Source organism: Gallus gallus, chromosome 4 (genome assembly GCF_016699485.2).
Source record: "Gallus gallus isolate bGalGal1 chromosome 4, bGalGal1.mat.broiler.GRCg7b, whole genome shotgun sequence".
NCBI lineage: Eukaryota > Metazoa > Chordata > Aves > Galliformes > Phasianidae > Gallus > Gallus gallus.
In genome coordinates this window covers 85,587,219-85,611,936 of record NC_052535.1, presented here as the reverse complement: position 1 = coordinate 85,611,936, position 24,718 = coordinate 85,587,219, and the positions used below count along the sequence as shown (strand labels likewise).

The window sequence follows — 24,718 nt, the reverse complement described above, 5'->3', positions numbered from 1 at the left end:
GACTTAGCCAAAGTGACATCATAGCAACTGGCAGGGCCAAAGGACGGGGTGGTTGAGGGTGGCAGATGTTGCTGAACCTGCCTGGAAAGCTGCCTTGGGGCAGAGATCAGCACTGGGGGAGTTGAGGCATCCCAGCAGCCATCCCTATGCTCACTTATTCATAAGAGGCGCCAGCCCTATAGGCTCCAGCCACCCCATCACCACCTCCTCCCCATCCTTTCCAGCCAACAGAAGGGCACCAGACAGCCTTTAGGTGTTCAGTTTTGTCACAAACTGTGCCTGATAAATTGGGTTACTGGAAATAAACTCCGTCTGGGGTGAAATACAGGTTTTCTCTGCTGTCAGGAGATCAGCACTGGTTATTTACAGTGTAGGCATAGGAGCACCATGGTCAACTCTAACGCTTGATGTTGCAGGCTGGATAGAGACCTGGTTTTCTGAAATCAGGAGAGAGGAAATTCTCCCTTCTTAGCTGACTTTTTCAAGCTCTATGCTTGAAAGCTGATTGGGAATCTTTGCTGGGAAATGAGTATACTGCTGGTGTGATATAGCTATCTAGGATGATGTTCTCACAACAATTCAAAGCTGATATAAGGATGTTAGGAAAACAACACCAGTGCCTCCCTATCTCCTTCTACAATCCCAATGTGTGCTGCTAAAGGACTAATTTGTCCTTGTGTGTATCTCTCCCATAATTTCCCCATCAAAGAAGGTTTTCAAGCTGCAGAGTGGCATTGATCTTCATGCTAGGAACTGAAGCAACAGAGATTGTCACAGTCGAGGTCAGATAGGTACCTCCTTGACAAGTGGAAGGATCTAGCTCAACATCTAAAGAGCTGAAGTTTGTCTCCAGCAAACTCATCTTAGATCTGGAGGACCATCAGCAAAATCACTGGGAAATGTCAAGAGGAAAAGGCCTGGTTTTGTTTTCTTGCTATTCTTGCTATTTTGTTGAGGAGGATTTTTGAATAAACAGTCCTTTTTCATCTCTTTGTTATCAATGAAGACCTGGAACAAATCATTTGGATTTAGAGATGGGCAGAGAGCAAAGATTTTTTTGTTATTTGGAAATCCTTCCATTGCCATTAGACTTTTCCTTCTCTCCTTTCAGGCTCAGTGCAAAATTGATTAAGCACCCGTCTACGATGAAGGATAGGTATGGATAAGCATCAGAGCCCCCAGCTCTGAGCAAAGGGGGTTCCCCATCCTGGAGAACTGCCTGTTCAGTTAGAGCAATCTACACAGCCACTGCACCACACTACTGCAACTGGCATCTGGCATGGACTTATCTCATGTCCATCTTCTGCCACCACTGTGGACATTGTGTGATTTTTAACAAACTAACTTCTCTTAATTTATTTATCTTTGGACAGGAATCCCATTAAGGCACCAAGTCATAGAGTCCACACAGATTGATATTGCAGCCATGTCAGCTGCAGAACCATTGTGCATCAGTTTTTCATCAGAAAAAGATCACTCTACTCAAAATACCATCTGTGTTTTTAGTTGCTTTGCACTTGACGCCCACAGGCATACAAGTCTCTTCTTGGAACCAGCTTCCCACTTATACTGTCTATTGGTCAACCACACATAGATATCACTGGCAAGAAGTGATGTCATCACAAGGAAATGATGGAAAAATATTAGGACAGAACCAATTAAAAATTTAACTGAGGACTGCAGGACTTGCCCAGAGAGAAACTGGCTTTCAGTAAGAATATAAATAATTTTATAGCAGGTTTCTTGCTCTGATTTTTAATGCTTGTGGTAGAAAATGATGTTGTTTTTGCCAAGAGCTCCTCTGTGAGCTCTCAGGAGATTTTAGGACTTTCCCTGCTGGTCCATGCTCTCAAACTGGTGGCACTGGAAACAATCCGTGGGGATGTATCACATTCACATATCACATTCCCCATGTCTGGAGGTGCCACAGGTGGTGTTACCTAACAGGCACGTCTTTGTGTCAAGCTCAATATTTATTCCTTCTTGTGGAAGAGGCTGGGTGGGGCCTCATTGCTGGGTTCAGGCATGACTTGAATCTTTTGGTTTTTGAGGGCAGCTTCCCTCATCTTGTAGTACATGAACTCATTCTGCTGGAACATGCGCAGCTCCATCTCCGTCTGGACACGCATGACCTGAGGGACACAACAGATTAAAGACCTGTGACACAGGAGATGTCAAAACAAGTCAAAAACACACTGCCCAAAAGTGGGGACTGTCCATCAGGGATGTTCTAAGCCATGTGATGACTGGTTCCTCTTGCTCCAGGTGTCCCAGCAGTAACATCAAGGCTGACTGGACAGAAGTAGCATTTACTTTCTCAGAGCTGGTTGCCTGTGGTCTATGAAGGTGAATAAGGCATCAGCCCTTCCTGCTCCCAGCCCTTCTGCAGGCTCCTGGGAAACCTCATCCCTGGATTCACTATGAACAGTCATTTGTAGTGCTGCATTGTGACAAAAGTTCAGAAGGGATTTTGGAAATCTTTTTACACCTGTCTGTAAGTTCCTTCAGCCCTTGGTTTGGTAGCACAGAGGTAAGCATGTGTCAAAGACCCACTATTTTCATCCTGAAGAAAGTGAAAAGGGAAATACAGAAATGAAGGTGCTGGAGTCTTATCCTGTGAGATATATATATGTAAAGAGGAGAACAGTCAACAGACTATTTTACTTTAGGCACAAGACAATCATTCTTCTGATAATATAAAATTGGACTAAGATTATAGCTTTGCTGTTAGGACAAAGACATTAATAAAGGATTCAATTTGGCACTATCTAAGCTTTTTGCCTAATACAGGAAAATACTATAAAGCCAACAGGCTATATTGAGTGAGTTAAAGGATAAAGAAATGATCAGTCCTCAGATGCCATTATAAATAGTTCATCATAGCTCAACATGTGTAATTCTCCTGGGATCTGCGGCTCTCGACCTTAAGCTAGAAATACACATATCAGTCATTTGAGAAAAAAAATAAAAATAAATTGCAGCCCAGAAGGACTAGGGAGTGGTAAATAAAGAAGAATGGTCATCAATATAAGATGAAGAATATTGGTTGGTAAGCCAGGAACAAGTTCACCATGTGTAATTTGATACAGCCAAATTGGAATGCCATCCATCTGAGAGCAATGAGGTCAGGCTGTTTGAAGAATGGGAGGCTCTGCCCTTGGGCTCAGTGGTTTCAAAAAAAGATTCAGGGGCTCAATGGCTATTTTTAATGTATGTCCTGGTGCAAAATAAAAGATGTTTTTCAGGGATGAAAATTTCCCATAGGAAGGAATGTGCACTATCCAGCAGACTAATATGACCTAGAGAAAATGATGGCGCTAGTAAGAAGCAGCCATAACTTGACCTATCTCTTTTACAGGTGGGTCATTCCTACAGCTTGAACGTAACATCATCCAGACAGATAATAGAGGCAAGAAGGGATATCTTGACACCTACCTCCAGGTCTTTGGTAATTGGGTGGGAAGGTCCATGGGTTATCAGGAGAATGGCATAGGCTTTACAGATCATGCTGTGTCCAGCTTCAATGAGGCCGGCATGCCAGTGGGTCACTCCTGCTCGCATCACAGCCATCCCCAGCTGTGCATTGTTGGGATGGTATATTTTCCTGGAAAAGCATTGAGTAATTTTAGTTCAGGAAAGATCCCAATTCCCGAATGTTTGTCAGTGATGTGACATGTTTTTCAAAGAGCAAACTGTTTACTCAGTTGAAGATTCTATTGAATTTGTTTCCAGGGAAATGGGGAAATGTGCAGCCTTCATAGGGGCAGGAGGACATGAGTTACACAAGGTCTTGTGAAAGAGAATGAACAACCTGCAGACAGTGTGAGCTGGACACCCGGGTTGGAGACCTGATCATACAGCCCAGACGTCACCAACTTCACAGATATAATGTCACCAACTTCACAGATATAATGAAATGCCTAAATTGAAAAAGTAACAATCATCACCATCTCATTAGCTAAGGCCATATATTACTTAAGAGTGAAGGGATATGCTGAGTGACAGCTATTTGACACAGCCCCTCTTTTCTCTGCATCTTATCTTTCCTGCAGGTTGCAGGGGAACAGACCAAGTCCTGCAGTGATGGCCTCTCTGTTCCACACTCAGGATATGTGCTTTGCTACTAGGGCAGCCCTGAGATGCTTCTGATCAAACCAGAGAGGCTAATGAAAGATGACCCAAACTACTCGGCATTCACAGTTAAGTAATTCAAGGTGTTTGGAAGCTTCCATGCATTTAGGAATGGGTTCCTCTCTGTCTGCTGATCAGATCAAAATCTGAATGCCAGCACTTCTGTCCTGATAGGAGCAAACTAAGAAAATAACTTCTATAACACATTGTCTAACACTGCATAACCACAGAGAGCTGCCAAAAACAAAGCAGAGCCATACATGTAGCCGTCCACCATCCTCTTGGCATATTCAGCTGCTTCCTCAAACATCTGGAGGTAGGAGAGCACCTCAGAGGCAATGCTGAGGATCCTCAGGAGGTAGATGTTTGTGTCTCCCAGCACAGGCTCCTGTTTCTTCAGACACTCACGGCACAGCTTCACAACCTACATCCAGAAAGCAGGGAGAAGGAGAAGAAACTCAGAGCACCACCAGCCCTGAAGCAGCCACTCCTGAACCTTGTGTGGTCCATACCAGTCCTAGAGGCCAAGTCAGACTGCATGAAGGTTGGAGAAGATAGGATATGTTTTTATATGTCAAGAAGCATCAGTCTAACTAAATGATTCATACTCAAGTCTTCCTCTCCCAGGGTTACTTCCATAAAGCAAACAAGGAAGATGTGATTATGCCCCTCCTGCCATCCACCCAAACTCCTATAAGCTCCTTGATGCAAAGAATGCTCCTAATCTCCCTGTGGAAGTGGAGATGTGAACTGTCCCATTCCCACTTGCTTGTCTGTGTCAGCTTTTGTGATCTGAACTGCCAAGAGGACAGGAAGTATGTGGAGACATTCAGATTGCAGAGATGGAACTTTGTTTCACCCTAAATCTTTGACTTAGAGAGGACAAGACCTGCTTCCCCTGGTACAACATACACAGCAAGAGAGCAAATGCACAGGGACTCACTTCATGGTAAGTTCCCTCCAGGCGGGCCTTGTTGATCTTCTCCAGTGTGTCCTTGGAGAACTGGATAACCTCCTTCACTGTCTCTGCAGAAGGCTGAGGACAAAGTTAGAGAAATTGGTGAGAAATATCCACCACCTGACGTCCAGGCACTAAACACATCCAGGCATGCCTGATGAAACTCTAACCAGCCCCTAATTAGCCACCTCCTCTTCCTCTGTTTATTGCTGAAATATAATACAATTACTTATCTTCTGCTTTTCCAGGCTGCTTGAATTTGCATTTTCAAACAATTCTAGCTATCACAACCTTCCTTTTGGTAGATGGGAAATCTGAAATCAGGCCACAACTGCCTGGTTCTGGAAACTTGCAGGAAGAACCCGGCCAAGAGGCACATGACCAAGACACAATGCAGGCACATGGCCAGCAGACAGAAAGCAGAGACCCAAAGATGCAATGAAGAACGCAGAGATTTGGACTTACAGTGCAGGAGAGCTCCACTGTCTTTTCCCTATAATTGGTTGATCAGACTTTTGAGGAGTCTGAGATTTATCTTGTCCAGAAAAGCTCTTAAAAATTCAGTATGGAAGGAAAACCAGTAGCATTTCAGAGCTATATGCCCCATATGTACATGGTTATGTATGTGTTATTACATATTATTAGACTGAAACTGCCACAGCTAGACAGATTTTAGCAGCTGTTTGAGCAGCACACAGGGTGTCCTAATGGCAAGAGCACATTCATTCAAAGGCAGTGTTAATGTCACCATGCTGAGTAAAGACTCCCAGAACAGACACTTCAACAGCACTTCCACAGCAGCTTTATCTAATAAAATTCTCTCCTGCATTTACTAGACCCCTAATCCTGTTGCCATTATAAACAATGGGAGCTTTGCTACTATTTGGAAGGGGTGATGGACCGGAGGCCGGAGCGGCTGTTGAGGATGTAATCTGTCCATCTCACATTTATTCATAGAGCTTTTTCCACACAGCTGGTGTGCTGCTGCTGTCAGGCAAGTAAGCCTGAATTTGGGGAATGCGGTACAGCTGATGTGCTCTGTGGGTGAGGTCAGCCCGGATTCTCATTGTCTGTGGATGGAGGGTATTTCTAATAGCTGAAATCATATCTCGTGTAAAGATACCAGGGGGCTTCTTCTATGCCAACACTTCAGATAGTGGAGTGTATTTCCCCCAAAGTGCACGCTGCAGAACATATGGAGAGCTCACAATAAGGGGATGGTGCATGTCAATGCTTGATAGCAGGCTTTGAATGAGAGATGAGATTTTTTATGCAGCCCACTGCAAGAGAAATTTAAAAATACTTCTATAGGAAGTCATAGGAAAATGCTTCTGCATCTGGGACAGCTACTGGGAGTTTCAGTAGCCAGGATTATCTTTAAAATGAAGCTTGAGAGTTTAGCAATGGGATTATTTAGCAATGTCTTTTGCAACAATTTATCTTCTGTAGAGTTTACAGGAATAGAACCCCCTCCTCCCCCCAAGCTAACACTGCCACAGAGAAAAAATAGATTTAAGCAATTATATCCTTGGGCACAGGAACAAAAAAAAGGAAATCTTAGAGTTATCAATGTGCTCTGAAAATAGGAGCAGCTGGTCAAGCAACACATCCTAATGCTGACAGCAAGACACAGCCTTACATCCTTCTACTTGATGACCTGTCAGATTTCCCAGCAAAGCACAGATGACTGAAAAATGAGTGGTCTAACACACTAATTCTTCCCACTAGGTCCACCTAAGCAACGAGTCACAAATGGCAGGGCATAGAACAAATTCAATCTCACCAACCAGTGCAAGGAAGGTCTGATGACTGGATTCCCAGCTTCCCAGAGCCAACATGATGGTACATCTTTACAAACCGTACAGCTTAGGTAGTGCCAGTTGGTCCTGTTCTCATGGACTATTATATATATATATATATATATATATATGATGCAGTATTTTCTGTTCTGCTGTTGTTCAAAACTTCGATTCCATTCAGTTCCTGTCGAAAAGTCCAATCTAAACGCCTGCATTTTTCTCGGATCTAGACCTCAATTTCTAATAATTTATCATTCTGCCTGTTGCTGGAGTGTTAGGTTAGAGTTAAAGGCAACTTCTGTGGGCTTTTTAAAAATGAAAACCTGTGTGCCTGTTACATAATAGGGATTAGACTGACCATGCATGTTTGACTTGGTGTTGAGCTCAATAATGTTTCAGTCTTTGCCTCATTTTTCGCATTGGCGCTGTTCAAGACTGCCACAACCTGACTCTGGCACTGTTGGGTGTCCCCAGCAGTGCCAGAGGCTGTGGAGGAGACACAGCCACCTCTGTTTGAGGGGACCACAGGACCATACCTTCTTGTCCCCCTCTTTCACTGCCAGCATCAGGTCATCTTTGATCTTTTTCTTGCAGTGCTCACAGGTACAGTCGAAGTAGTACTGCTTCTTCAGCTGCTTCCGCCGCTCCTCACTCACATTGAGGAAGTCCACATAGGACACAGTCAGCTCATCTCCTGGGGAGATCTTGCTCAGTGCCCGCAGCTCAATCCTGGGTGCAAAGAAGATGAGATATGGAATCGGAGAAGCAAATGCAGCCATAGATACAACAGGGACAAATCCTGCTACCACAATCAGCCCTTGCCCTCAGGTACTGCTTTAGCAGCAGAGTGGTTAACTGAACAGTCACACCAGTTTGTCCTGCCCTTCTGCCAGCCTCTGGCCGGGATATGCTGAAAAGCAAAAAGGGTCCCATCCTGGGTGAATGGAGGGCTGAACCCAGACATAAAATCTTATTATGCTGGAGAGAATCTCACCACAAGAAAATCCCTTGATCAGAAGTACACGACGAGCCTTGTAAAATGCTGAGTTTGGACTTTGGGTCTTTTTTAAGCACAGTTGCATACTGCTTGTAGAGCTCTGGCTAGACTCCCAGATCCTAAGCTGGGCTGCTTTCAGTATCATTTTCACTCTGAAAAGTTGAGATGTGCCCTCTGGGTGCAGGATAGGAGACGCTCGAACCCGTTTCATGCATATCTACATAAAACCTTAGAAACAGTTGACTAGGAATAGTTTATTTTCTACATAGACCATCTGAGCTGATGCCTAACACCAATATCAAACACAAGGAAATCACCAGTCTGTTACTAACCCAAAAGCCATGGCAAACACTTGCATTGACGACAGGCCTTTGGAAAGCCAGATTTTTGCACCTACCTTTATCTCAGGTCTTTCTCTGTAAGACATCTTAAATAATGTGGACACTCAAATTTCTTTGCTGTTTTACTCCAGCAAGATAAATGTCTTAGTTCCTCTGGGCTATCCCTCCATCATGGGGTCTGGATAAGCACCTCCCTTAGGTCTCACCGCGAAGCCAGGATGTTCGTATCAGGTCAACTCTGTGTTTTAGAAGAAAGCTCCTGGGGGATGCTCCTGGGTGGTGAGGTACTGATACAGGCTGCCCAGGGACCTGTGGGAGCCCCATCCCTGGAGGTGCTCAAGTCCAGGCTGCATAGGGCCCTGGGTAACCTGATCTGGTGGGGGCCAACAAGCCCACAGCAGGGGTTGGAACTGGAAAGACTTTAAGGTCTCTTCCAACCCAAGTCATTCTGTGATTCTGTGATTCTGTGCCAAAATGTCTCACCAGGACAGGGAGCTGATGATCTGAGCACTGTAGGCAGGCTGGTAGCTAAAAGCTATCTGGGTCCTTAGCTTTGCTAAAGCTGCTGTGAAAACTACACACTGAGACTGGTCTTGACTTTCTCTGGGCATTAGATCATATCAACAGCATATTTCATACTAAATTTATCACTGAGCATGTCATCATAATGAAGGGCAACTATTAGACCTGTCAGAACCACAGGAAAATGCCAACCAGAGAAAGGTGCAACCAGCTACTCCAGGAGAAAGCACACAAAAAGGAGTAATTTCCATCAGAAAGGTTTACACATAGAAACATTCCTCTTCACACTTAACAGGGTCCTCATTAAAGTGAGTCATGCAACCAAAGAAGCAAGCCTTTGACTTTTATGATGCCCCTGATAGCCTAAGTACCATAGGTATATTTTAAGCAGTCATCCGTGGTGATGAGGGGATTGATCACATTTCAAACAAGCCTGGACACACGTGGTATATTTTAAATTTACAGTTAGAGAGACACTGTCAGCTGATAACCTCACCAAGTTCATCCTGTGCTCTCTCCCTCCCCAGTATCTGCCCCAGGCCCCAAGGACCTTGAGAGACATGCACAGAGAGCACTGGAGAGCTCAAAACTCAAATGGCCCAGAAACAGCAACTCTAATCAGAAGTAAAACCCAGTTGCTCACTTTTATGGTCCTATCTGTAATGCTCTGAGTCAATGGTAAAGAAGTATTTCATCTCTTATTTCAGGAAATTTCCCAGTTTTTTTTTTGGAAATAAAGTTTGAAAACAACAGTGTCCCTGCAACTGAACTGCATATCACATACCAAGTGTGTGAGCTGAGGTAAAGAATTTTTCCTTCTTTTTTTGGTATACTGTTCAGGGATTTCTCTAGCAAAAGATAACGCTCGCATCAGGTAACAGTGGCATCATTAAAAGGTAAAACATTAATCATGTACTATGATAAAGAAAGGATGAAGTCTACATCTCACAGTGTTGATATTGTAGTCAATGCATTCACAGGGCACTGTTTGTTGCAGAAGAGACGTGGACTATTTAGTATGTCAGTAATGCGACCATTTCTCATCTCGTAGTACGCAAGGTTTTATTTTGGGCTATGTAAGATTAGCAGGACCTTGTTCTGACTTTCATGCTCTTGCTGCACTTGTGGGGGAGAAATGAGAAGTGAGGAGGGAATACTGAAACAGAAGAAGCCATGGGAGAGGGCAGAAAGGAAGGGAGGGAATTGACAGTCAGGGAGACATTACTACTATTGGTTTAATTTACTACAAAACGCAGAGTTAAGTGAGGTTTGGGTTTAGTGGGGCTTTACACAGGGGGGAGTAGGTAGAAGTTCAGAAAACAGAAAGTGAAGTTTTCTGCAAACAGGGGGTTTTTGGAACCCCTCAGTGCTGTTTGCAGCTGTGTCATTAACGGGGCATGAGGGGTACATGGCAAGGGGAAGGACAACGCTTTCAAGAGTGACCCACCTCATCTGTGTGTGGAACATTGATCTTACAGCCTCATGACTGAAAAATAAAACAGACATCTGCAGTTTACACCGGTACAAGCACAACAAAAGAAAGTGGGTGAACTGGGATCATCTTGGTTGGGGGCACCGGAGCTCCTGATGCCTGTCTATGTCAGTCAGCATAAAGGTACAAAGAGCTCTGCTGTCCCTGTACAGCTACTGTAACCAAATCACACATCACTGGCTCACAGTGGCTTTGGGAACAGCTGTCCTGGCACTGTGATTTTAAGAGTGCTGTCAGCCAGTGGATGAGTAAAATTCTCTGCTGACATTTTGCAGGGCCGGTTTTGTGCTGACCAAAACATCTCTCTGACATCAGTAGTCATGCTCTCCAAAATGCAGCTTGAAATGGAAATTAGAGTGGGATATCAGCAACTGTGCTCTGTAATGAGTTTAGTGGGTCCTCAGGTCCAGCATTGTGCCTCAAGTGCTGATAGAGAGCTCAGTTCCTGCAACAGTAGCTGCTCTTATCTCCAGGTTTCCTAGAAAAGAAACTTTGATAATTTACCTGGCCAATTAGCTAATGTAAGTAGATGGTCATGGTTTAAAGCCAGCAAGAGGATTCATGCAGGAAGTTCATCAGGCTGCCACGCAAGCAAAATGTCATTCCTCTACTTACCACCCAGAAACTCAGGTTTGGGGGCTGCTACCCCTGCCAGCTACCTTCTCCAGCACCCAGGCTGGTCAGAGAGGCTCCCCGTCACCCCGTATGTGATCCAGGGCAACTGGCTATAGAGCCCAGGCTCCAGTTGGCTCTGGATCATGAAGGTAACCATCCTAAAGCACTTTTCTCTTTGCTCATTCCTCAGCTGCTTGATAAATACTGGTATCATTTTAGAGGTAAAACCGGCAGTGAGAACTGGAGTGCATAAGCAATGTGTTAGTTAAAGGAGAGGAGGCTGTGGGCTTACCTTAGGCTCAGCACTGAAGTTTGCTGAATATAGGAATGTATAAAATCTTAAGACTGAGCAGAAAACATTGATAAAATACTGTGGCTGTGGAGTTTTTGGCAAGCAGTTTCCTGCAGTTAATGTCTTACACACATTGCTGCTTGCTGGATCAGCAGCAGTTTAGGCTCCTCCTGTCTTAGAAGGAGGTGTAGGGCAGAGCATCCCTCCAGCGGCTGTGCCAGGCACTGAGAGCAGCTGCCTCCACTGCCTACTCTGTTGGGACATCTTTGCAATCCCACTGTGCCTTTCAACCTCTCCCTATCTCACATGTCCTGCAGATATTTTCTTGCAGGATTTGGGTGGGAAATTGAAACGTGCAGCACATTAGGGCATCCAGCACTCACACGTGACTCAGTTTGCAGATAACAGTCACATTTCTCATTAAGAACCTATTGCTAAAGAGTTTATCAGTAATTAGTAGAGACTGCACGCTCCCAAACAGATGAGGGTTTGTGTTAGGGATGGCCATAAAAACATCAGTGATAGTGATACGTGGCTGATTGCAAGCTTCAGTTATGAGAAACTGTTGGACTGTGGACTCAATCTTTAATAATTCATTAACTGTAAGTATTCCTCAACTACTTATGAAGCCTTAACTGAAGCTATCTAGGTACCTATTTGCCACTCTATCTGTCTATTTTGAGTCTGATTTCAAAACTCACAAGGGAAAATTACTGCTGCTTCACTGGATTTGAAGTCAAACCCAGCTGAAAAGCTCTGTGTATTTGTCTAGTCAATCAGGCAGCATTTTTCTTAATAACAAGAGAAAAAACAGCTCTTCTTTAAAAAGAAAACCCTAACTTTTTGTTTCTGGACAAGAGAAGGAAATGAGAATCAATTTTCTGGGACAGGGATCTGACACTCTGAGGTTAGCAATCTGTTATGTGCATTGGCTGTTAGGGTAGATCCCTGCTGTGCTTGAGGAAAGCAATGCACTCACTTGCCGTTGTTGAAGATGACAGTACAGTTGGGCCAGCAGTCATGGTTGGCCTGGCAGAGGTTGGGGAAGATTCCCACACCAACAGCTTGCAGTCCTCTTTGGTCACTGAGGGTAAAGGCATTGCAGTTGATCTAGTCCCAAAAACACGGGCAGGAAGAAGCATGAAAGGAGAAAAAGCTGAATTCAGCTACATCCAGGATTTCTCAGCTGCTGCTGATTGTTTAGTTTCCTAAACCTCAGTATCCCACCTCCAAACTTTAAGGAGAAGGGAGGAGTGCCTACAAGATTACTGTAGAAGGTAATTCTAGAAATGATACATGGTGAAGGCACACTGGTCTCCTGTATGGATGTCTCCCTGTGCCCAGTGGACTTGCTCCACTGGGATGCTGTGTGTCCCTGGGGGAAGCTGATGCCCAATGGGGTTAATGAAGCCTGACACGCACTGACTCACAGCAGAGCTGGGGGCAGAGCTGCTCAGCCTCATGAAATTTCTCTCTCTGCACCACAAAAATTTGTAGTTAACATTTTAGGAAAGGGTATTATGAAATCTTTTCAGTATACTTTACCTATTATGTGTATATATATACATGCAAAAATGGAATGCATGTAATATTGTAACAGAATAATGCATATACTAAAATAGATCTGCTACATTCTCATATATTTTATTTTAAATGTGTTTATTAAACATATATTATTGTATTTTTTCTTAGCTCCTCCAGGTGCAGAGTGATGCCCAGTGGGACTTGTGGTGACAATGCAGCACTTGGGATTGAGAGAGCCATTTGCCTGCACGTTTAGACAGACTGCAGATCTTGACCTGGCTGTGCCTCAGATTTCTCTGTGTCAGTGCAGAAGCGATGCATATGGCAAATATGGCAGTATTCAAACCACCTGAACAAAATGCTTGTCTTGGCTATCTCAAGGATGAAGTCAGGAATCCTCAACTCATTCTGGTCTGAGACTTCCCTTGGGCACATGGCATAGTCCATAGCATTAATAGAAGCCCCCTTTACTTTCTCACCCCTTTGACATACCACTCCAAATATGTGGGAGATGTACTGCATGCCAAACTGCTGGCTCTGGGCCGGCCAGAATTCCAGGAAGCTTTCCACATCAACACGGAGGTCCTTCTTCTCCTCCTCATCAAAGCTCTCCACGTGGTTTTGCAGGTCATCAATAGAGACCAGGCAGTTCTCTGGCAGCCCACCGCCTTCTCTCTCTATCCGCCACAGGATCCGGGCTGCCAGCCTGGCCAGGAGAGAGCCCAAGGTGCTAGTACCATGCAACAGCAGACCCTGGTGCTCATCTACTCAGGTTCTGGTGCTCCTCCACCCAGCACAAGGACAGGGACTGAGGGGCCACCAAAATTCATTTATAGGTGGGACACTGTGTGCTGCCAGGCCATACATGACAAGTCCAGCATCAGCTGGCTAATGGCTGGTCCTCATCCAGGAGTTTTGAAGGAAAGACACAGGGGTTTCCCATGGCATCTATGTTCTTATCTGGAGAAGTCTTAAAGAACCTCAGACCCGCACATCTTCCACTTCTGTGGGGATACCTATCATTTTCTTTCTATGGAGCCAAGACATGAACCAAAATCATTATATACTGGAGCATCCCTGCTTTTCCCACTGAAACTGCACTAGGTGGCTTTTCCTCACCTCATTCAGCTGCTGTAGGGTTTTGAGTGTCCAGCACCAAACAAAAGCAGGAGCACAACCCCCTCTCACTGTGGACGTTCCTCCAAACCCCAGCCCATGAGCTCAGAGATGTTTGTGGCCTTCCCCAAACCAGTGCCCACAACCATGCATCCAACTCGGGATATCCAACTCTCTCTCACCATCCCCAGAGGGATTTCCTATCCTCTCCCATTGTTTCCTAGCTTGGTGGTGCACCGGACAGCCAGGCTGTGGGCCTAATCCCTCAGGGCCTACTCTCACCTGATGTTCTCAGTGGGTGCCTTGCCGTGCTTCTTGATGGCAGAGCACTCATTTTTGTGGTTCAGCCAGGCGTCTCTCTGGCAGGTCCGGTCGCAGTAGTAGGCGAACTTGCACTGGCCGCAGCGATGGAGCCTCTCCTGTCGTTTGAAGCAGGTGTGGCAGATTACGTGTGTCAGGCTGGGAGGACAGAAAGACACATAGGCTTATGCCTCAGTGGTAGAATCATAGAGTCATAGAATCATTAAGGCAGGAACAGACTTTTAAGATCACCAAGTCCAACCCCAACCCATCCCTACCATGCCCACTAACCCATATTCCTCAGTGCCACTTCTACACAGTTCTTGAACACCCCCAGGGACAGTGACTCCACCATCTCCCTGGGCAGCCTGTGCCACTGCATTACCACTCCTTCAGAGAATAAATGTTTTCTAATAAACAACCTGAACCTCCCCTCATGCTACTTGAGGCCATTACCTGTCATCCCATTGCTGCTACTTGAGAGAAAAGACTGACCGCCACCTCATCACAACCTCCTTTCAGGGATTTGTAGAGAGCAATAATGTCTCCCCTGAGCCTCCTCTTCTCCAGACTGAACCATCCCAGTTCCTTCAGCCACTCCCCATAAGACTTCCATTCCAGATCCCTCACAGCTTCATTGCCTTTCTATGGACATGTCTTTCTAATAGCAAGGTGCCCAAAACTGAACTAAATTTGAACTGTGCCCTTACCAGGGCCATATACTGAGGGACAATCACCTCCCTGCTCTGGCTGGCTACACAACTTCTGCTACAAAGCAGTATACCATTGACCTTCTTGGCCACGTGGGTACACTGCTGGCTCATGTTCAGCCAGCTGTCAACCAGCACTCCCAGATTCTTCCCCTTTGCACAGCCTTCCAGCCACTCTGCCTCAAGCCTGTAGCATTCCAGGGGGCTGTTGTGACCAAAGGGCAGGACCCAGCACTTGGTCTTATTGAACCTCATACAACTGGCCTCAGCCAAGTCAACCAGCCTATCCAGGTCCCCTTGTAGGGCCTTCCTACCCTCAGGCAGACTGACACTTCCTCTAAACTTAGTGTCATCTGCAAACTTACTGAGGGTAATAGGTCAGCTCCATCAGGCAAGGGTCCATTCAGCTTTCTGTCCATGGGCTCCTCCTACACAGTATGATGGAACCTCAGACATTTTGGGTGGATGGACAAACATCCCACCTAGCCTCACACACTTGTCTGATGCTGTTGCTTCCCTATTTGGCTATGCCAAAGAGACAAATATTTTGTTTAAAGGAGAAAAGCAATAAAGCATTCCCCAGCTCTCAGCCCTCTTTTCTGCAGTGTGTCTGCTCCTCCTCAGCACCACTACTGTTAACAGGATTTTCAGTCTGGTTTTGTTTTCTCTCTGGCCCATGCTGAGCAGAAAGCAGACGTCTAATGAGTCTGTCACTCAGTAGAATAAGAGCAATGTGAAGCCAATGAGCCAGCCTGAGTGCTTCACCTGCTTTCAAAGCCTCTGAATTTGGCTGAATTGAAACCCCTCCAGAGGGTTTCTGCATAGAGGCTGGCACAAAAAAAAAAAAAAAAAAGGAGCAGCGACCACAACACCTGACAGACTCGGGATAAAATGAGTGAGAGGGATGAGTATGGTTCTTTGTGGTCCTGGCTGCTATCTCAAGCTTTATTTAGGCACAGTCAAGTCATACTGTAGGGATAAAAATACACACCAGAAATGCTCTGATAAGCAGCAGACTAGAGGTGTATCACAGTAAATAGGACTGATGGATAGAGGTGGTTATATAGGGAAACCCTGTGTTTGTGCTGCCTGAAACCAAGTTATTTTTCTATGAAGGAAAAGCAGTTTTGTTTGACACTTCTTTCTGCCTCTGGACCTGAACTGCATCTATATGGGCAGATCTGCACTGCATCTATATGGGCAGACCTGCACTTGGTATTGTGTTGGAAAAGACATAAGAAAGCCAAGAAAATAGCCTCCTTCAAGGTAAATCTCCCCATCATAAAGTCTTCTCTGGTATGTCTTCTCCTCCCTTCATCAGTCACAGCATGTCTCTTGGCTGTCTAACACCAGGCAACACCAGACTGGGTGGCTGTGGGGCTCTCCTGGTCCCAGGGATTCTAGAAAGATGCTTAGGATGGACGAAGGGCTGAGGAACCCATTGAGCCAGCCCCAAGCACAAGTGTCCAGGGTTGAATGGAATTTCAGCTGCCCTAGGGACAGACAAGCAACACCATACAGTTGAAGACAGAAGAAAACTGAACTCAGAAGTGGTCGTGGAGCACTGTCTGGGGTAGGTCATGGGACAGACTAACTGTAATACCAAGTTTAGGGAGCAGTATTTGAGTTTATGAACACTGTAAGATTTTATTAATAAATCCAAGGGGGTTTTCATATTCAAAAGGGCAATATGGTGCTGAGCTAAGAATACTAATGATTTAGTGCTTGGTCCAGAATATGGCACCCATGGGGGTGCCGTTAAACAGCAAAGTAACAAGGGCAGTGCCTGATGTGGGGATGTGCTCTGCTCTGTTTAGTCTGGCTTTAGCACTGTGCTCTTCAGGCCACTTAAAGCTGTCCTACAGACAGGCTACCAGTGCAAATTCCTCCCTCCAGTCTAAAGGTCTGACGTGTCTCTGGTGCCAGCAGCACTGAGTGCTGCTCACCGGCTATTCCTGCTCCTCACTCTGAGGTTTACTGTGAGCTGGATGAGCACAGCACAGCAGGGAAACAGCTTTCAAAAGGAGCGTGTTTCCTCTTTGGAGACTTCAGAAAAGGATTTCCAAGAAGCATCCTACCATTGCATATACATAACTATAACCAAGGACAAGGAATGTATCAGAGGATACTGATGAAGCCCAATTTGATATCCTCCTTCCAGGAGTGCCCAGGGTCTTGGACCCCATGTGCCCTGTCTCAAATGTCCAGTTGCTTGCTCCTGTGACTCATTTCAATGGGAAGGAGGGGGAGACCTTTTGGGATTTTCTCCTTGCTGAACCAGTAGGCTTTTTTTCCCCAGCAGTTTGCTTTTCCAGGCAGCTGCACGCTCCTCTGCTTCCAGCCAGGCTGAACAGCAAGGGAGAATTTAAATTCCTCCTGCTTAGACATCACTGTATTTGGGGGAAGTTCTCCTCACTGCAGAAAGCTCACTGACCTCATGGAACATTATCATTGCCCACAGCAAGGAAACAGGCATGGGGAAGGAAAAAATGAGTTGACAATCACAAGAGGAGACTGTGCCACAAGTAGGAATCACTCCCATAGTCACAAGACTGTCTTGCCCCTTCCCCCTACATAAATACACACAATATATATATCTATCCAAACATGTGTGCATGTTTATTTCTATCCCAGTACATTTAAATGCTTTTTCATTCCTCTGGCACTAGTGTATAAGCTACTGAAACCATCCACCCTGTGTGTTGGCTCAGGCCACTGATGTAAAGCAGGTTGATTTGCAGCAGGCAACACCACGTGCAAAAATGAGGTTTGGGAAATGACAGCAAGCAGTGCTGGTGCAGGGGAGCAAGTCCAATGCAAGGCAAGCAGTCAGCATGGGGAAAGAGGGAGCGCGTGTCGATACAGCCAGGTCTGTTAATGCAGATGAAATAGCTGGGAGGTGGTGAAAAATGCAACACTGCACTCTGTCAGCTGTCAAGTCAGGGGGGCAGAGAGGTGCAAGAGAGATTACATTCCTTGTAAGGCAAAGGAGAGACAGAGAGCTGATAAAACCCTCATGGTTGTGTTGTGAAGGGAAGCACAGGGAGATAACTTGCACAGGGAGTGGGGCACCCTTCTGCTGCTTGCCTGTTTTGAGGGCAGACTGAAAGTGAACGGGCAGCTAAAGAAGCTTCCCTGCATAGAGGAATGGTAGGGTGGGGGTGAATACAGTGCAGCAGAACCCCAGCCCTGAAGCAGGAGTTCATCTTCCCAGCTCCCCCAGAAATAACAAATACCAAAATGCTGGCTGTAGATAGAATTATTCAGTAATCTGAGTAGGTTGGCAGATATAATAAATACCTTGTTTCTCACAAAACTCTCATGGGATCCTCTGTGCTCAGAAATGGTTTTAAAAAAAGAATGGATGTATTAATAATACGCCAGGCCTTCAAAGGCTTGGCTCAACTCTTGGTGCTATAAAGAAAAATCGAGAGACATGAGTATTTGAGATCAATTGTCCAAATCTTCAACGAGCATCACTCAAGCACTGTCTGACTGCAAGCCCTTAAGTTGCCCAAGAGTCCTGCAAGCTCCTGTCCTGCGAGAGAACCAAATCCCAAACAGGGATGGAAAATGGGGCTGCCTCTTGGCCCAGGAATGGGTATTATGGCAGGTTCTGATAGCTGTAGGTTTGCAGATGTATAACACCAAAGACACCAAAGGCTTGCAGTGGTCCACAGTCTCCCCTGCAATCCCCTCTGCAACAGTTAAGATCTTCCAAGGACACAGGGCTAAACCCAAGTCTCCTGGCCTGTGGAAACCATTGGTTTATAAGAACTTGTCTGTGTCAATGCTGTGTCAATGTACACTGCAGCCCCTCGGGTGACTTCTGGCCATTCATCTACCACCTCTGTGTGTTCATGTGCTGAGTCTATATATTTTTTGTCTTAATCCTGGCCAAAAGCAAGATCTTCATTAGCACAGTGATTTCTTCAGCCCATCTCTGCCTTGCCAGGTCAGGGATTTAGAACTGACCTGGAGGGCAGATGCCACTGACTGACTCACTAAATGACTCTATGAGGAGCCTCAAGTTTCCTTGGCCTCTTCTCCAAGTGTCAGCTGAGTTGGACTCTGATGGGCTCATGAACTCTGCTGTTACGTGGACGAAATGTACAACCACTGCTAATCCTGGACATAGCTACTGTCACAAAAGCAATGATTCAATATGCCAGCCAACTAATGCATGAGGTGACAGTGCTGTCAGCTAAACCATGACTCCAACAAGCACAGCTCCCAGCGAAAGCAAAAGAAGCAAATACCTCTAGTGACTGCTTGGACTGGATTCAAATGGATTCAGATCTGTAGGACCTGCCAGCACAGAGGGCTGAGTACTGCCGCAGGAAATACATTCATCTTCGAGACATGCACAACCTAAATATCTGCCAACCATTTCCCACCCAGCCCCCAGAGCACCTCATTCACTGACTTGAAAAAAGCAAGCTGAGATGGCTGTACTGCAGAAGAATAGAGGAGGATTTCACTGAATAGCTAATGGAAGTGGTAAAATGATCAAAAGCCATTTCAAGTGAGTTTATTCCATTACATGAGTGAGTTTGTTCCATTACATGAGTGAGTTTATTCCATTACACAATAAATGTCACACACACATGATATGAAGTACACCTAAGTTCACCTGCTCCATTTCTGTTCCTGGCTGGCTTGGTATCCCTCTTCTCAACAGCATATAGGGGGTGATAGAATAGCCTAAGAAGCAGGCAAAGTAAATGTATTTGGGTCCCACTTCATACATCACTCATCAAGCAAGTCTTCAAGTGATCTTAGCTTTCTACCACATGATACTGTTTGCTTTGACTACTCTCTTTCAAATCCTACTAGTTAAAGAGCAAGCTCATAAAGAGAAGGTTGACAGAAACATATCAGGCTTCCCCACACCTGTAGGAAATGTAAACTCTTACAAACTTGAGAGCTGACATACATGAGAAGGTCACATACTGTACATTGAGCTCAGGTGAAGGGAATGTCATCGTCCTGAAGGTAGCTGTGAGGAAAGGAGACCTGAGATCTTCAAAGAGAAAGTGAAGAGGGAGGGAAGGATTAAACTTTAGTATGTAAGGAGAGCATGATAGCACACTTCAGATAGAGGTAATGGCCAACCAGGCATGCACAGTGGCTTTGCAAATTGAAAAAAAAAGATCCAACAGAGGCAAATAATTCCTTGAGAAAATCTATTATTTCCAACCTTCTGCATCTATTTGAGGGAAAGAGAAGTTGACACTGATTGGTGATTTCTGAGTGCTGATTACAGCAAGGCTGATTCAAACACAGATCAGAGAGTTTGATCACACACCCAAACAGCAAAACACAGAAGATCACACTGAGATCTGCCCCTGCTTTCAGTCGGTATTCACCATCTTTTCCAGCAGGCAGTTCTAGTTCAGGTAGAATCAATGGGCTTGATGCATTAGTCAGTGCCAGGAAACCACAGTGTCAAGTAACATGTTAGCTTCAATATGAGCTGGCTGATGTCTTTAGAAACATTCTTTAGCTTCTCTTTGAGTTTCCTGTCCTATTGGATCAGAGGTCTCTGGCACTGTGTAAAAGCTGCTGTTTCGATGACCTTCACTGGGTTAAAAAGTACATGTCCCCATTAACCTAAATGACTTCAGTGACTTTCAGGGGTTTGTTTCCTGAGTGGGGTGCAGCCTACATGTTTAGAAACCTCATCTGTGCCCTGGGCTAACTAGAGCTCCAGTTAAAACACCCAGTATGCTCCAGAAAGCAGTTCTGCCCACAGTGGTGGTGTCAGCCTTCCATATGCATTATTGAGCTCCATTGACTGTAATGGGCACTTAGGGCTGGATTCACTTGCCTAGATGTAAGAGCCTCATGTTATTTTAAGCTCTGCAGGGACTCTCATCTGCCCTGTAATGCTGTTCCAGAGGAGGCCTGATTCTCATAAATCCCAGTTTGTACCTGTCAGCCCTAGGAGGATGTCTCAGACACCCTGGAGCATCTCAAATGGCACTAAGCACTGATACCAACTGAATCTTGCCCTTAGCTTTCTGCAGACACTTAAATCCGAACTTTGCTTAAGGCATCCTAATTTGCAAGCTGAGTCCCAAAGTGAACTTCTAGAAAAGGCATCACATTGCCCTATACGAGAATCCACTTAAATTGACTGATCTTATTTGCTCAGAGTATAATGGCTGGTTATAGAGTTTTCTCAAAGAAGATATTTTTCCTTTCGTTTTCAAAACAAAACTCTCATCACCTCCTCAGACTCATTCTCCTAGTGGCAGACATTCACGCAGTGCAACTGGTGACAGCCTCAGGTCAAAACTGCTTCTGCAATTTCTTGCATCAATATGTAATTCTACAGCTTACAGCAGGTGACTTTCCCCACTGTGTGGCAGAGTAGGGCCTCTGCATAACTTAAGCCCAAGTGCAATTGATCCTCACTTTCTGCTGTGAAGTATTGTATTTAACACTTTCTGTTCTTCACCAGGTCAAATGGTAATCAGCTTTTCTGGGTCTCCAGCATTTTTTCAGCACCTCCAGTCGCATAGCAGTTTCATACCTGTGCACAAACACAAGCTGCTTTCCACCCTATGGTATGGCCACATAAAGAAAACAGTGCTATACTTCTGAAGAGCTGCTCCAATTAATCTAGACAAGATGCCTTCACTTTGCCTGCTGTTGCCACAACACATGCAGTCACATAGAAGATTGCAGTGTGGTCATTATAGTATTATGGCCATCCATATAAATCACAGCACATCCACGTGCAGGTTTTCAGGGGTTCAGCATTCACACTGTGACCAGACTTCCCATCGAACTGAGCTCCTAAAATGGTTGCAAGATACAGACCAAATTTTCAAATTACTCTTCACTCTTGTGCTTCTGTGGTCTCCTTAATAAATAAAGAAAATTGAGCTCCATGGAAAATCTGATCACCTGTTCCGTAGGACCTGAGCTGAAAAATTAAAGCTACCAGTCACACCAATCACACATATTTGAATTCCCTTTCCATAACTCGTACACTCACTGCTTTCAGCAGGAGACTATGATGCTGAGCACTAGAAGGATCCAGGCTATCCTTCAAGAGCGGTCAGCTCAATGGAGTTATGTGCAACAGTTACATACCCCTTGAACTGTGGTAGAAGATACCCTCAAAACCAAAGCCTCCTAAGAGTGTGAAAAACATCAGAGCAGTTTTCACAAGCAAAATGCATGTTTATATTCTATATCAGGCCAGGATACCCCTGCTGAGCACTAACCAGCAAACATTTAGCTGGCAACATCTGCTTCAGAGAGTTTGGGAATACATTTCACTACTGACCCATATAAAGTACTTTGGGATGAAACATGCCACAGGAGGGTAAGAGTCAACTACTATTGCACGGGAGCATGAAGAAGCAGCAGAGAGATAAGAATGGCTGAACCCGTTCCCATCCTCTGCAGTCCTAGAGATGTGTTTATTTAACTGTTTTGCTGCTCTGGGAGTTAAATAAACACAGCCTGGGGAGGGAGGGAAGCACACCTCTGCCTGCCCAATGTTTCTTGGAAATCTACACTGACTGCAGCCTGGACTGCTCTCCTATATGCACAATGCTCACAACATTTTTTGTAGAAGAAAAAAAAGTCAACCAGCAAACAAAAGGCAAAACGTTTTCAATGCTCAAATTAGTATTTTTAATTAGGTGTATGAGAGAAGCCATTGTCCATAGGAACTTCCGAATACAACACAGAATGCAGCAAGTGACACAAATGAAACTTAAGCATGAGAGCTAAGAGGGCATGCCAAGGAGAGATGATTTTGTTATCAAACACTGTAATTGAATGCAAGATTAAGAATTTAAGAACTTATTATTAAAAAAAAAAAAAAAAAGGCCACTGAAATTGTGAGTTCTTACAATGAATGTATACATTCACAAACATGTTCATTCACCGGCCACATAAGGGCAAGGAAAATGAGTGAAAGATATAAAATATCTTATTCCTTGCTCTGTCCATTTATCCTCAATTCTCTGCTGTTGTCAGATCGCATACAAGCTCAAATCAGCTTCAGTCACAGCACTTAACAGGGAGGATGACCAGCATTAAAACAAAAATGTTTTGGTTTAAGCTGTTTGAATCCCAGACTTCGTTAGCAGAACTGATTCAGTCAGAGAAAGCTCAGCAAGTGGAATCACCCTCTGCCCTGTTTAGTTCACTAAAGGCACCGGCAGCTTGGGGCAAAACTCAGCTTCAGGGCTGGTGCCTTCGAGGAATGCTCACAAATTTCCTAAGCCCAGAATGTGAGCTGACATCTAGCTCTTCAGTTAAAATGTTTGGGACAAAATCTATTCTCAGATACTGCATTATAAGGCTGGACAAATCCCATTTATAACAGAGGCTCTAGTCTAGGTTTATTCCACAGGAGATTAACATAGAAATTGGTTCTTCATGTCTTTTCGCTTTCAGGCTATTTAAGTGAATCTTTCACTTAAATATGAAGGGCAGAAGTAGGCACCCACAGGCTGCTCTGGCAGCACAGGCAGATCAAGTGCTGTTCACCCTTGAAATAAGCAGCAGAAAAGAAAAAGGCATCAGCACCAAAACTCAGCTTCTGGCTGTATCAGTATGAACAAAAAGTTCAAATTGCTCTTGTCCGAGACTGAAAGTAGAAACTCAACTTCTGTTAACTTAGCTAGTTATAAACATAAAATTACTTGAGGAGAAATAACACCACTTGCAGATCTTCCACTTTGAAGACAGCTGTCTGTGGAGCTACACATACAGCTGGGTGGTGGCACACATGAGCAAAGCACAGTTTAACTCACTGCTATCACACATTTTACGTTGGAGATTTCAGCGAAGTGTCTGAGACTGCTCTCACTGAATTACTCTTACTCCTGCAACTCAGTGGAATGCAGCATGGGTCCAATTCTGTGAGGTACTGAACACACAAAACTTTCCTTGCATTTGGCAAAAGCAGGCAGCATCGAGCACCTTGCAGGCTCACACCCTGGAAACAGACTGTGCCGTATTTAAAGTGAAAAAGCAGCTCGGAGCCCTGGGAAGGATATCATCGTAAGCTGGGAGTGCATCACTGGAAAAGTGTTTCTAACTTCCCTTTGCACCCCTCTCTGATGCTGTCCAGACACATTCAAGTTTTCACCCACCCAGCCAAATGAAATTTTGCATTGAGACGACTTTTGAACTGTTTTACGAGTCCTTTTCTCTTACCTATCAAAAACCACAGCAGCATAGGCTGGCTCCGCAAAGATGACATCTCCAGGCAAGAATTCCTTCTGTGCTTTCAAGCCCCTGCCTTTACCTTCAGTCGTGAACACTTCAACTGATTCCATTCCCCCTCTGGTCATTCCCAGGTACCTTGCAGCAAGCCAAATCTTCCGTCACTCCTGTCAACTTCGCCTTGCCACAAGACCACGTTTATAAAAGGGTCGGCCTACCCCCACCCCCAGCTGCACCGTATCCCATAGGAGGGAGAGGGGGTGGGAGCATGAAAGGCAGGAGGAGATCTTCCACGCACTATTCCCGACCTACACAGGGCCCGGTCTTCTGCTTCTTAGGAAACCCCTCCAAAAACCACGTTTGGAATTGTTTCTCCCAGCCACAAGCAGTTGTATATGTTAGGACTCAGATTAATTTATACTCTCCCATTGGAGAGGGAATGTATTCTCTTTGCAAGGGTATTTTTAGCAACCACATGCTTCTGTCTCTCAGGAAGCAACAGCTGAGACAGTGGGATGGGGAGTGCTGGTATGTGTATTTTTGACCCCTTCCACTGTCATCTGGCTTTTTCCAGAAATTAAACAATGCTGCTTTATTTTTACCCTCTAAGAGATGGACAGTGTGTTTAGAGACAAGGAAAGCAGTGAAACACGTCTCCTGCAATCCTCTGCCTCTTCCATCACCACTGGAGCCTGGAAAAGGAATGCCACTTCCCAAACACCA

At 45.0% G+C, this 24,718-nt stretch overlaps 1 protein-coding gene across 2 annotated transcripts; it reads right to left on the bottom strand.

The window, feature by feature from the left end:
* Nucleotides 1–1,329: 1,329 nt before the first annotated feature.
* Nucleotides 1,330–24,386, bottom strand: SMYD1 (SET and MYND domain containing 1). 2 transcript variants are annotated; one of them, NM_204155.2, is made up of 10 exons: nucleotides 23,987–24,386; nucleotides 14,070–14,246; nucleotides 13,164–13,377; nucleotides 12,127–12,257; nucleotides 10,196–10,234; nucleotides 7,425–7,617; nucleotides 5,075–5,167; nucleotides 4,392–4,555; nucleotides 3,436–3,604; nucleotides 1,330–2,132 (listed from the first exon to the last, which is right to left on the bottom strand). In NM_204155.2, the coding sequence occupies exons 1-10, from the start codon at nucleotides 24,121–24,123 to the stop codon at nucleotides 1,974–1,976; spliced, it is 1,476 nt and encodes a 491-aa protein (NP_989486.2). In that variant the 5' UTR covers nucleotides 24,124–24,386; the 3' UTR covers nucleotides 1,330–1,973. The 2 variants fall into 2 exon arrangements, with proteins under 2 accessions (NP_989486.2, NP_001384359.1); NM_001397430.1 differs by lacking the exon at nucleotides 10,196–10,234.
* Nucleotides 24,387–24,718: the final 332 nt, after the last annotated feature.